General features: G+C 35.8%; 1 protein-coding gene across 6 annotated transcripts in view; it reads right to left on the bottom strand.

Moving 5' to 3' along the window:
- LOC111266233 (mitochondrial sodium/calcium exchanger protein) overlaps window positions 1-11411 on the bottom strand; it is a 45749-nt gene extending 34338 nt beyond the window's left edge. For 4 of the 6 annotated variants that reach the window (XM_022843547.2, XM_022843548.2, XM_086970829.1 and 1 more), the window contains exons 1-3: window positions 11025-11410; window positions 1664-1816; window positions 305-357 (exon numbers count right to left, since the gene is read on the bottom strand). In XM_022843547.2, the coding sequence (XP_022699282.1) occupies window positions 305-357; window positions 1664-1816; window positions 11025-11078 (260 nt within the window). In that variant the 5' untranslated portion in view covers window positions 11079-11410. Of the gene's footprint in view, window positions 1-304; window positions 358-1663; window positions 1817-5640; window positions 5839-11024 lie in introns of those variants that run through there. The other 2 variants (XM_022843551.2, XM_086970830.1) reach the window with 2 other exon arrangements.
- Between the last annotated feature and the right edge of the window lie 2706 nt (window positions 11412-14117).

Raw genomic sequence — 14117 nt, 5'->3', positions numbered from 1 at the left:
AAGCCTCGGCTATTACGCCTCGTTTACAATGGATAAAACTATAAATTATTGAAATAGTTAGAGGTACGATTAACGACGTGAATCTAAATCACTTTTAATCTGAAATGATTAGATTAATGAAAAAGGTAATCTTATGGTATAAACACTAATGAAAATTTCAGTTAACCAGGAATATATGATGTTTACTTGATATTTTTATAAGCAAAGAGCATTTGGACTTGAATAAGAATCACCAGATTTCTAGAATCACTTTGATAACGCTATTTATGGTAAATAGTGTTCAAAAACGAACTGACATACTCACAAATCATCGGCTGTAACGCCAAGACCGATAAATAGGATAGCGATCCATAGGATCTGCAAAAAAAGATTTTAGTTAGACCTACAAGCCTCGGCTATTACGCCTCGTTTACAATGGATAAAACTATAAATTATTGAAATAGTTAGAGGTACGATTAACGACGTGAATCTAAATCACTTTTAATCTGAAATGATTAGATTAATGAAAAAGGTAATCTTATGGTATAAACACTAATGAAAATTTCAGTTAACCAGGAATCGCAGCAGAATGTGCATTTTGAGATTAACATTTTTTTAATACGGTTAGTATTGATGTGTCTGAATGTACGTGAGTCTCAGTGGTATCTAAGTACAATTTTGTTAGCATGACTGCCTATGGTTGCTGTTACGTATAAATTAGGCAATATATAATGGGTGATTTAATGCCCTAGCGTGACATTGCAAACATACACATAACGATCCATGAGTCATGAGTTACAGGCTAGTGGTCAACTTCTATGCCGTAAAATTAAAGAGCTTGTCAATGTTAATGCTTATAACAATATATGGATGCTATATGTGTACGTGCACGAACCTGTAGTGAAATTTTAGCTATTTGAACAAAAAAGCAGCCAAATTTTGATTTGATCGCGTATGTTAAACCTTAGATACTGTAGAGATCTGGTAGGGTTTCTGATGGAAGACAGATTTTGAGCCGCATCTGACCTATATAGTTCTGTATTGGTTTAGATTTGTCTATATCACTATACAAAGCTCTGCCACAAATGTTTGACAAATACGGCTACCGTGACTCATTACAAAATTATGATTCATTTTCTACTCAATTTAGGGATGCGCAGACATCTTTACTATTGTTAATCAAAGTATAATGGCCTTTATGAATGTTTTTGAATCTCGCTTTTGTAAGATGTTATCGTCTGATTTGAAGCTAGTACGGTAGGAAGAATGAAAGACAGACCTATAATATATACATATATATATCATTCAACAAGAAGACATCAACGAGTGATTTTAATATCGAAATCATGCGAGTTTGTGCATGAGCTGATTACCTTCGCAACGCGACCACAATAGAGCGTGTGCAGCATTTTCTTGGGTACGAAAACATGTGAAGGCGTTTCTTTTAGACCATAATGCTGAAATACTGTTGTTATGCTCGAATGCTGAGCATAAAGCGCGTGTCACAACTGCGTACTTTTATTAAATTCCTTCATCGATTCTGTTCTGATAGGTCAGGGTTGAAAATTTTAACAAGCCGTATAACTTCAATGAGTACTTTTAGTTAGAAGAGGTGACGTTAAAAATTTTGGCTTCCCGTTAATACTCTAACAACGTTTAATTTAATTTTTTAGGTAGAGCTTACCAAAAGAAGAAGTGCAGGCACCACTTCTCCTGATCCGAATCCACAGTAAACAAAAGTTGAATACTGGATGTAGTTCTCATCCTCGTGGCACTCTTCAGTGTTTTTAATAAACTCACATTGGAGATGATGGGAATAATTATGCACCAACTCGCACTGAAATTGTTAAACTTCCACTTAGCTAAAAATTAAAACGCAGCTCAAGCGATATAACAATATCCTGCCTAAAAGAAAGTAAACGTTTTCATAAAATGGATAAATTTATTAATAATTGATAAAGGCACATAACAGAAGTTAAATGACAGAATTAGTGAATATATGTCCATTTGTTATGGTTGAAAAACATTTTGTTACTACACTCAGTCGTAGAGAACCATAAATGTGTTGTAGTTCATGTTGAAACCTTTTAAGTGGTGTGGGAGGCGTTATTCTTATAGACGGTCCGTTAGATCTGCTTGCATCTTATAGAAGTCTTACTCAAAGCTTATATCAAACACAACGTTCAATATTTTTACAACAGCCGTGAAAATAAGCCCAAGCTCATGATTCTATACACCTGGCCTTTCAATGAACTTCGTTGAGCAACGGCACTATAGCTCAGTATTTAATAAATGTTCGTCAATCAAGGCGCTCTTGTGGCTGTAAAGGCAGATGCTCAAATGAAGATTCGCTTTATTTTCTAAAGAACTGCCTTTTCACGTGAAATATTTTTTGGAATATCGTACCGTAAAAGATAACATTTGGAGATACAAAAATGCTTACTTTGATTGACCTGATAAATTTAACGGCAGTCTGTATGGTTTAGCAGCCTAGAGTTTTTAAATGCTGAAGTAAAAGCCAGATTTCCAATGAGAAAAGCCGCTTTGCAGATGGAAATTGTAGTTGAAAAAAAATGTAAACTCGCGTAATTTCGTCAAGTTAATTAAAAACCTCGTGGAGAATTTTGTAACGACCTTTAAAACCAGTTCATACTGCTCCAGTATTCGGTTAGTTTAGGCAAAAAGTTATGATGCGGAAGAATTTGGAAAATCACGTTAAGCGGTGATCTTTTTTTTTATTTACATTTTATAAAATGCATACTATATACACTCTAAAAAAAATAATCTCTTCAAAAAACAAGAATTTTGAAACGAGGCTATCGCTATCTATTTCTTCTGATACTCATTTAGTCGGAATGTAGTGATGAGATTTCATAGATTTATTGGTGCTTAACTTATCTTGGAAGACCCGCGCTTCATTTTTCCTGTACAAATTTTAGCAGTTCGCAATTTAAAACCACCGGTTGTAATCTTGGACGGAAATGGGACGCAGCTGCGGGGAATTTCCAATAGACCGCAGCACGTAAAATCGGCTTGAAGGTTATTAGTGGAGAATTATTAACAGAATAAAATGCATTTACTACTTCTTCATTGATCATGTTACCTTTTTCAGTCAACTACATTAATTCTTGGTTCAGACAGCTTGAGTTTTTCGCCTGCGAACCCTATAACGTCAATGTCAGAGTAATTTCTTCGATTCTTTCTAGCTCTTTCCTGGCATGCAAGCAAAATATCAAAGAAAGATTTACATACGATTTTCATTAGGGCTATTTCACAGAGGTCACCCCGTTTTACTCGTTGAAGTAATGAAGTGAAAAGTTAGCAAATAATTTTTAATAGTTTGTAATAAATTATAAATAAAATCTTTTATATTTAAATTAATTTAGATAATATTAAATTAGATTTAATTATTAATTATTTAATTAAGTTAGATTTTATTTATTATATTGATTGAACTTATTTCATCAAAGTTATGTGCTTTAGCCACACTTCATATGGTATCAACTTCACTGCACTAACTAAGCCCTATATGACATAGTTTAACACATAAATATAGGCAAAGCCCCATGTAAAGAGTCATTCTGGCTTCTTGTATACCACATCTAATCGTAGACTCGATTAAAATTATATAGGAAAATATGTCATTTAAAGTAGTTTGTTAAAGCTTGTCCTAAAAATACTCAATGTTAGTTTTTTACACAAGTTTTTTTAAAATATATTCGATACCGTATATAATAGTTTAGTATATTTCGCAAGCATATGTATATCAGATTCATTAGGACAGAAACTTCGCGACTTGTCAAGGCATTTGGATAACGCAAAATATTAGTCATAAGAACGATCAGATTGATGGTAGGCGCTTGATTCTTTATTTAGCACCACATGGGACCAGCAATCAATGTACTATATTTTAAAAAAGCTTATCAACATAACGAGGATCGTTTGGTACTGGTTATCATTTGCTGCAACTTATGGCTGCTCTGAAGGGCACAGTTTACCAGTACCGCTGGGCTCACTTAATGGGAACACGGTTGTTAATGTTTTCACGTCGAATCACCTATCAAGACTCACTATAGAGGACTTGATCGCTGTTAAAAGCAGATCGCAAATCGTTAGGGACAACAACAACAACAACCGTCGCTTGAGAAGGAATTATGACAGATACCGTATTTTGATATTTAAGGGAGTTAAATTCCCTGTGAAGTTGCTAAAGCAAGCGCAAAGGGTCCATTACTGGTAAAGAGCCTGGGCTGCAAAAAGAGGATCGTTAAAGCCAAATTGTGGATTTAGTTGTCCATCCTTTAGCTAAGCTGTAAAACTAATACTAGAATTAGTTGTATATATACATGAGGTTTTGGCTATGATCTAAGAGATCTGAGGTATATCCAAATTCAGATATTAGAACTTCAAGAAGCCTACGAGCCTCCACCCGCAGAGGACGTGCCTTTTGTTTCGACTCAAATTTTTTTGTAATCCGCTCTTGACGGAGCTTGCAACTCAAATATATTGACGTGTCGGTCCCGCTTAACTTTAGCATTAATTTGATTAACCTTTTTTGTGATTGATCGACCACTATGAAGAGCATCTCTTACATTAAATCCCCAGAGCAAGAGCGACAGAGCCATTTTTAGGTTTTTTTTTCCGACGGTGGTCCTTGACCAACAAACAACGCAAAATCTTTGTCGGCCTGGACGGAATTTAAACACTTATCATTATAAAATATCGCGAATTTTTGCAGAAATTTCGTTCATCGTCAAAACGTCCTGTCTTAAGTTTCAATGACAGCATTCCAAAAATTTAGCACATCCATTACAATCCGGTCCCAACTTTCAACCGAGGTTGACCCGATGCAACTCATATTAACTGAGATACGGAACCTTCATTCCAATTCATCGTCGATCATACAGGAGTTTTAAGAAAATGAAAATGTTAATGTGAATCCACAAGAAATTGCCATATATGATGCTTAAACTGTCACCTCACTCCAACAATAAATCAAAGTTCCCCAATAAATATCGCGTGTCGATTGTATTAGAAAACCATTTGAATCGCACTATTACATTACACAAACACCACTATCTTAAATAACGCCTAGGTGGTTTCAAGTCCTTACGCGTCTTACGCGCAAGCCGTCACCGTCTAAAAATTATCAAACTAAGTTTACTTGACTCTGGTATGTATGAAGCACACAAAGTTATTTTGTCTGAATATCTGAATTGAAGTATCATGGAAACAAATAGCACAGTGTTGCTAAATTATGCTACTAAATACAAATATACAAAAAACTATGGTAAAAAAACTATGGCGACAAAATTTCAGTATATGGACATTGTTTTTTAGAAGTGTTTAGCAAAGAAAAATAGGATCGATTCTCCCCATTATTTAAAAATCTTTATACACTTTGGGTTCTCAGTAATTGTGTCCATTTTAGCTGACGCCTATTATCACACGTAGATCATCTGAAGAGTGAAAGAACCAAAACTCTAGGTCAACACATTTACTTAGGTACTTAGCTTGAAATATTTGGTGTAGTATTCACTATTGCGTGGATTGCAGTAAATCGGAGTGGGTCATTAATACAAGCACATTGTTAGCAATATTTGCGATTATGCGCTCATTATATATTATTTTACCTATTTAATATAACATCTGTATTCTTACCCCGATACGGAAAATCCACATGGATGTAGCTGTTCTAGCTTGCTTCCATTAACGGTTTGCTAGCTTGTATCAAATTGAGCTTGAGCAACAATTCGCGTGCTTAGACTTTTCAGACTTATATAGTCTATTTCCACCAATTGTCGTTTTCCGGCATGGGCAAATGTTTTCTACTACCTTAAAGCTATGCTTCTATATTGTGTCCCTGTTTTCTACACATTCACATAAGAAGTAGACGAACATTGTAAAAATTTAATAGCAAGGTTTAAAACAATTTTCGTTTTAGACGAAATATATATGAACTTCACTAATCAAATATTGACTAACTTTGGACATTTCGATAGCGCCATATTGATTGAACTTCGTTAGTACACTAAATATAGCTTCCCGTAGAAAAGATTGTACGAAACAATTTTGAGACGATACGTTGGCACAAACCATGTGCTAAGCAAACTTCTGTTATACTAAAACGACGTAAACCCTCTTCTAAGCATGAGCTCCACGATTCGCGCAATCGTCGCAGCACTGCAGATAGTTACGTCACATCTTCAAAACACCTTCTTTCAATTTTGTGATTGCAGTTATGATTTACTCTTATTCCTTATTTTCGTAGTGTCGCTATAACTTTAGCTTAGTTTCCGCCTCTCAGGACCAAGTGGAGCATATGCTGGCAAATGATGCCTACATATAGTGCGAAGCACGGCGCAACTTTCTTTAGCAAAGGTGTACACTAAGCTATCATACTATGAAGTTCGTGTCGGTGGATAGAACCTCTGATCTTGTTGCTTTCCATAAGGGAAATGATCATATACCACGCTTCTGAATCAGCCAAGAGGAAATATCTATTCGGGTGATACGCACAGGCACGTTTCCACATTGAAAGTTCACCTGTCGACGTGGCAATGCCGTTCGAAAACCTATTGCACCACAAGGCGATCAGTCATTCCCACCCGCTATCGCGAGCCCAAATGCAGTCCGCTGTGCTCCGAAAACGCACGCTACTTCATACCGAGCGCAGACTAACGCCAATATTTGCTTCTGTTTTGTGACAGACGTCACTTAATAGGCAGTCACAGTCAATTGCTAGACCCACTCGCTCCAGGTGATGTAGCAGTTGTGTGTGAATGGTAACAATTAAAGTAAATCCTATGACCATTTCACAAAAAAACAGCGGCGTTTGATGATTTTTTTTCTCTCCGATTAGAATTCTCGAACTTGAAGCTGATAATTCGTAAATTAAGAGACTATCGCGCTCTTTTGGTGAGACGTCTGCTGTCATTACTATATCATTGAATTATACATATTGAATTACCCAAGTTCGCCTGAGTGATGGTTTTGTGATTGTTGAGAAATAATGTACTCTGATATCCTAATGATAATATTTGTGGAATCACGACCCGATAAATTATAGCTTTGGCAAACAGATAGGGTGGTTATTTCCTTTTGCCAAAAAAATAAAAATACACCTTTGGCAAAAAAGACATTTTTTCTTTGATTCCCCGGTTACGCTTGTTTTTTATGAAGGCCAAAGTCCTTAAATATGAGCGTTGACGCATTTCAGTACTGACCACCAAACACATCACCCCTGATGTTTAAAACTACTGGTCATTCTGTTTGTACTGCTTTCTTTTATTGACGTTATTTACAAAAAAAAAAAAACCAGCTACACACAGAAAGGAGCTATGTTATGATGAATAGCCTAATTAACGCTTGGAATATATGATGTAGCACGGATGTCTCTAAAAACAATTTGGTTTTTGAGTTTCGATCATCTATAAAAAGGACGCTCTGCACTCGATTCCTATGTTGTGCTTGTCTATTTTTGAGTCAAAGTTCTCAAAATGTAACCATTAATGTATGTGTCATATCTTGTTACCCCCCATTGATTAACTCCGGATGCTGTAATTTACCGATTGTTCGCACAATTTATATCGGAAGAATTCGATCGAATGTGTTGGTTCTAGTGTAACATATAACAGCCAATAAAACTTCAATAACGTCAAGGCTCTGCGACAAAATTAATATTTTAAGCCTACTACACACCATGCCGTGTTGTTCAAATCACATGTAGATAAGCCCTAGATTACGAACTGCTTATTGCCAGGAAAATTCAATTCTACTATTGTAAAGTGATCTTGCGAGGAGCATCTACTTGCGTATCTCACCATCTCTTTCATCGCACCTAAAAGCTGGTTTTTATGACTGAAGTGGATGTATTAATGTGCTTATTTATCTTAAAACCAGAAGAGCCGGTTGAACTCGTTCTTAGAAAACTCGATAAATATTAGGAAACATTTGAATTTTTGTGTTAGAAAGAAGGACGCTGTTGAGAAATTGAGATTGTCAAATCCTGGAAGATGATGGTAAATCACTTTTACCACTGTAAACAGCAGTATTAATTTTTCATTTCATTCATATTCGTTTAAGGTTTCAAATTTCAATGTAGTTTTCGGATTCAATGTAACCATTCAATTCAAATAATTCTCAGACTTGGTCCACAAGAAAATAATTTTATTTTATTTTTTAAACTTATGAAATTTTTGCGGATAGATTGTTCATAAAGTGCATGTCCAATATCTACATGACCTAAAACTCTTTACATTTCTTCTGAAATTATATTTCGCACTATGTGCAAGCGCTATATGCTAAAAATGCTCCAAAATAGTTCCCCACTAATAACGCCTAAGTGTCCTGAAAAGGCCAGCTGTGGATTGACGGTCAAGAACGTAATTTGATAGAAGATATGCATCACATTAATAAAGTTATTTACAATGATCGTATTTTGCGTATGCTTTTTGACATATTGAACCCCCTTCGAAGGAGGATAATTGTTAGGTTGGGCTATTTCTTCTAGCTTAGAGTACTAACTGTATGCGGACGAAACATCCTGAATTACTTTCTCCTTTTTTTTTGCATTAAAAAAAATGTTGTATAAGAGGCGTGCCGAATACTGTTTTTTTGTCCTTAATAAATGTTGTTACGCCCGATACCGCCGTTGGTCGCTGCTTTAGATAGTTGCCTTTCTACATATCTATCTCTAAAGATCAATGTAAGTGTGATTTCGTGACCTGGATAGAAAGGCGACAATCGCCTCTGCAAAAGACAGTAATACATAACGAAAGTATCAACAAAAAGTTTCTTGACAGAAGCAAAAAATACACCAACCAGATATATATATATATGACCCAAAAGTTAGGCTTAAAATGGCCACTGTTACAATAGGAACTCACGTCCTTAGAAATAACTAATTTATTTTTTGGATTACAAAATTGAATGACATATTTGCTATATTTATAAATCATTTCATTAGATTTACCATATACCATCTCATATTACTGTCTACATGACTCTCATAATTATTTTTTTTAATTTAATCATTTAAGTAATGTTTATAGTGGCAGACATAGTAACGACTGACTGAATTCATCTACATTATCCATCGTATAATATAGTACTGTACATTGCTCATATAAATATATGGATAAACTTATTGTAATGATTTCTAATTTGAGATAGCTGCAAAAAATTGCTATAAAAGTACAGGATTTTATCGTCCGAAACTTATGTTTTTAGTGTGTGCTTATTTTCAACTCCGCCTTACATGGGAAGCCTCGTTTTTTGTACATTTGAAGGTTCGTCGATGATTTAGACAGCGCAAAAAATACCGATAAACCCACAATGAAGGTTAAAACAACGCTTACAGCATATGGGTTTATGTGCCACAAGCAATATATTGCTGAAAATTGCATTTTAGTCTATGAGTAATAATGAACTTCCAGAAAATCCGCAGTTAGTCGTAATAGTTGTAGGTTTCGATTGTAGTGTATAAAGTTGCCCACAATTGACAAAATATGTTTGTGTCATGTCTGCCTTTAGAAGAGGAATAACCAATAATTTAGAGAAGGAACAACCAATAATGAAAGTGTAAAGCTGTCGAATCAGTTCTCGCGGTTATTATAATTCGTATCTGCTACTTATTAGTATCTGCTATGTTACGTAATATTTAAAAGCTTTTCCTTTATTTTACAAATCCGTTGCCATACTTGTAAGTATCAAAGTTCTACTTCAAGTGTAGCATTAATTTAACCGTTTTTAGAGAAGCGCCAATATCAATAACTGATTGAACAAAACAACATGCCAAATATTCGAGAAAATATTAAATATAAATTAAAAACTGACAAAAAAAGAACATAAATAATTACAAGGGGTTGAGACTGAGTAATCAAAAAAATGTGCTGAGTTCAAACAACCTGAAAAAAAGCAATTTTTGTTTTTGAGGCCGAAAATCCCTTTGTGCTTCTCCAAAATCTATGAACCGTCGGATTTTAAACCCCTTTTCAGTCCAGTAACCTTTTTTCACTTTTATTTAATATTTTCACAATTCTTTGAATAAAAACATCTTTCATTTTAAGAAATGGCGAAACTGGATCTTTAAAACCAGTTCACTCACTGCAGAGTTCAAATTTCGCTAACTAAACAAAATGATGCCAAACGACCTGTATGACAAAGGAAGGAGTTTTAATAGAAAACAACAGATTTTATGTCTTAACTTGTATTTAATACGAAATTATAATATTTGTAATTCTAAATACACATATGTAAAATATGTGCGAAACGCCAGCGGCGTTATGCTTAGATACGTACGTCGATAATAGAAGAGACACTGAAATTTTTCCGATGTATTCGAGCTTTTTATATGTGTTTCTTGATACTCCAATGGTAGCTTATAAACTCAGTAATTATTAATACATTGTACTTTGACAAGCAGCAGATTATTATTAATGAGAAAAGGAAGCCGCTTAAACAAACCAAGAGAGCAAATTTGACGTTGTAAGAATAAGTCATAAGGATTCATGCATAGCAAGCACGTAATAGTTAATTTTTAATTCGTGAACTAAAAGGTTGCCATAAATCACCTATTTGGACCCCATTTTAAACACTTAAACTAGAGTAAATCCCTTATGGATTGCTTATTACTTTGGAAATCTGAGTATATGGTACTAACACAGAACGCAAAATATAAACATACTTATCGCATGTCAGATGCGTAACACATTGGTTGACTTATGTTTCTAATGAAAAATATTCCAACGTTTTTAATTCACGCGTTCATAAAGCTTGAGCGGGATATATCATATTACTATAACCTAGCTCTAATAAATATCTTTTTGGGTGGACCCAATGGACTATACAATGAACAAGGCATTTCTTTGGAATACTTCCTCTGTGTAAGCTTTACTTAATGTGTTAAAAATATGTATTTGACAAAAAATATTGGTAGCACACTTTTACCGACTAATACCTGTATGTACGAATTTTCTAATGTCAGTAAAAAGTGCAACTGACAATAATAATAAATTTTAATGAAATGTAATACTTGCGCGTACCGCAATGTGAAATATATTTGCGTTGAACGGATTAGCACTTTGAAGTTCGTACATATTTCCTTCTTCAAATACGAAAGAAAGCAGCAGCTGTTATAACTATATCGAGGGCACAAGGAAAAGCACGATCATGTAGTAGGCGACCTTGATAACTTTAAATTGATAGCGAAAAACTTGAGTAACAGAAAAGTTCTCACTTTTTGTGACACCAAGCTAGGCTTAATAGGAAGCCGCCCGTTCCTCGCTATACACTAGAACCGAGGACAACTAGCAAGAGCAGAGAAAATTCTATGTGCCACTGTGGAGGCTTTCGATAGCTAAAATTGCAGTTATTTTCTCACCAGTTCCCAGGAGATGCATGCCGGGAACCTATAGAGTTGTACGCGGCCTGAAGCGAGCAATAGCACTGCGAAAGGAAAAATTATCATGTTACATTGGAGGATATAAAACTGTAAGGGCCACTTGGGAATCCCCCCTTAGGAATTGAGTACTACCGGATTATGGGAACAGCCATTTTAAAGACAGTTAGTAATGGAATTAATACCTGGGTAATAGATACGTAGTGAAAGACAGAGGGAGTAAATAGAAAAAGCTAACCTTAAAAGTAACTAGCCCACGTGGATTTGCCGAAATTTGCAATGACAGTGTAAGCCAAAGTTAACAGCGGCCGTAACGCAAATGCTGAACGACTTTTCGCGAAGAGACTGCTTTAACGTGGCCTACGAAGGTAACATATTTGCTGGCTGTCAATCACAGGAGCGGAAGCTACATTCGTTGAAATTGGTATTGAGTAACGATTACAAGTCACACTATACAAGATCGAGGCAATGTGACGACACCTAATAAATAATAGTAAATAAAAAACCACGTAAATTATATGTCTAAAAATGGAAAAACTTCGATAAGTGTGGATACCCTATTATGTGAAAAGGATAATGCCAAATGTAGGCTTAAGTTTTAGTTAGTGACATTATCAAACAATCAAGTATCATGTGCCAGGGAGAAGATGCTAATATGAATATGCGCCATTAATTACTTTTTATTATATTATAATTACAGTTAACGCGAAGTGAGGAAAACGGACCTTCCAAAAAGATCTATTTCCACATATTACAAGTGAAATAGATAGGTATTAAAAGTTCATCACAAAAAAACAAGAGTTAAGGCTAAGGACCATAAAACGAGGTACTGCGCATATAGCTGATAGTGGAGCCACTCCGTTGTTTCTCAACGATTCAAGGAAGACATTAGTTTAAAAAATGAACACAACTTCATTATCGATGTTTACCCATATGGTTCAAAACTTAGGACTTGCTTATTCAGTTTTCGTGCTCAAAATGCTCCCAACAATTTAAAAAAAAATAGGGTTTGTTGGGTTAGCTAACTATCTCTTTTGCATTTTTGCGTGTCCTACAGCGATATTTCTCGAAACATGTATACACGTACATTGAAATAAACTGGTATAGAAGCTTGGTATTATAATAAATAATTTTTAATCATTTAGGACGTAGGGTTAAGCTCGATACAGCTTATCGTAACTTGGTGGTAGAGTTGTGGGGTTAACGAAAGCATACGTCGCTTCCGCGCAATACAAAATTGAGGGCATCGGTTTGAGGGCACCAAATTAGAAAAGTGGATCAGGCAAATAGAGCATAGGTAACACGAGAAAAAATGCCTAAGAACGAAATAGTGCAGAAAATCAGAAGCTACCTTTAGGAGGCTGCGCTAGAAAGAATAGAAACCTGTACAAGACATGTATTTAAGGAGAAACTGGGGCACCTTTTTCCGGAGGAGAAACTCAAGTCACTCGGGCAGTTCTTCAACCTCGTTAAAACCGGAAGAAACGCTTGGTAACTTCATATGAACCTAACCAGCATTGTTTGACAGAACGGAACTAAAGCTTCTAGTAAGCATACTATGACGACGAGTTTTTTTTGCCAATTTCATTACAGTAACACGGCTTAATTTGTATGCAAAGTTCATCTGCCAAATCTGGGACTACTCGCCGGAAAGTCCCGACACGTTGAACAATTTTCATGATGGACTTGATGAGAACGTGAGGCGGCTATCAAGGATATACTACTTATATCTTACCGCACAGAGCCTCAAAAATGATTTTAGCTCAAGTTATTTTCGTCCGATTCCAAGTCCGATGCGGTACCATTTTAGAACCAAAATTCTTTGATGGGAGGCCACTTGTACTGTTGTCGGTGCGACCAAAGTACAAGTACGACAACAGTACATCATACAGTGATCTTACGAGTCGCCTTCGCAAAGTGCGTTCAAACAAGGTTGAAAAATTGACATGCTTATGTGTGAAAAAGGTATCTTTTGTTGCTTCGATACACAGAGATGGCATTTAATGCTTCTGCGGCAGACCAGGTCATTGATGTTCATAAGCCTTTACCAAATAAATTTGCGAATTATTGCGAAGAAATCTTCGGAAATTACGCCATTTACCCGCAAACCACGTGCTTTAATGAAGCTAAATCATTTCAAATACTCATATAAGTAGCCACCAACTACCAGTTCAAAACGAGCAAGGATTCTGTTGTACACGAGCTCCCAGAACGGCAACATACGAAGACGCCTACGTGCCCGACGTGTGAGTCTGCCAAAAGACGGCCCTCCACTCAGGAGGTTCGTAACAGTTCCCTAAGTTATCCACTTGAACTGCATTGTCCAAACAGTTCGGATCGGCCGACAGACTCACGTCGAGTAGACGCGTGGTCAAACAAGTCGTTTCCGAATTGAAACAGGAAAGCATTAAGTCAACAGAGCGAGATATGAAAAGACGGTGGCCGCGGGATAGGCGTATCACGCCGGATGGACCTGGCCGGGTGAAATGGAAATTGATATAAATACTTGTTATTACAATAAACGGTTTTTTAGTATTTAAGGAATAGCGTAAAACTGGACAGCGCCAGTATTTCAAACAAAAGCTATTATTTTCTACAATCCATATGAAATATGAGCTAAGGTCTTTTGATACGAAAATCTTTCATATAAAATTTAATTGAACTTATAATTCAGCATGGAAATAAACCAGAAAGCACGTAGTTAGATTGACAAATAGTTTCTAACTGTGTATATTCT

This window comes from Varroa jacobsoni, unplaced genomic scaffold (assembly GCF_002532875.2).
Source record: "Varroa jacobsoni isolate VJ856 unplaced genomic scaffold, vjacob_1.0 scaffold_1066, whole genome shotgun sequence".
NCBI lineage: Eukaryota > Metazoa > Arthropoda > Arachnida > Mesostigmata > Varroidae > Varroa > Varroa jacobsoni.
This window is presented reverse-complemented; position numbering and strand designations above follow the sequence as displayed.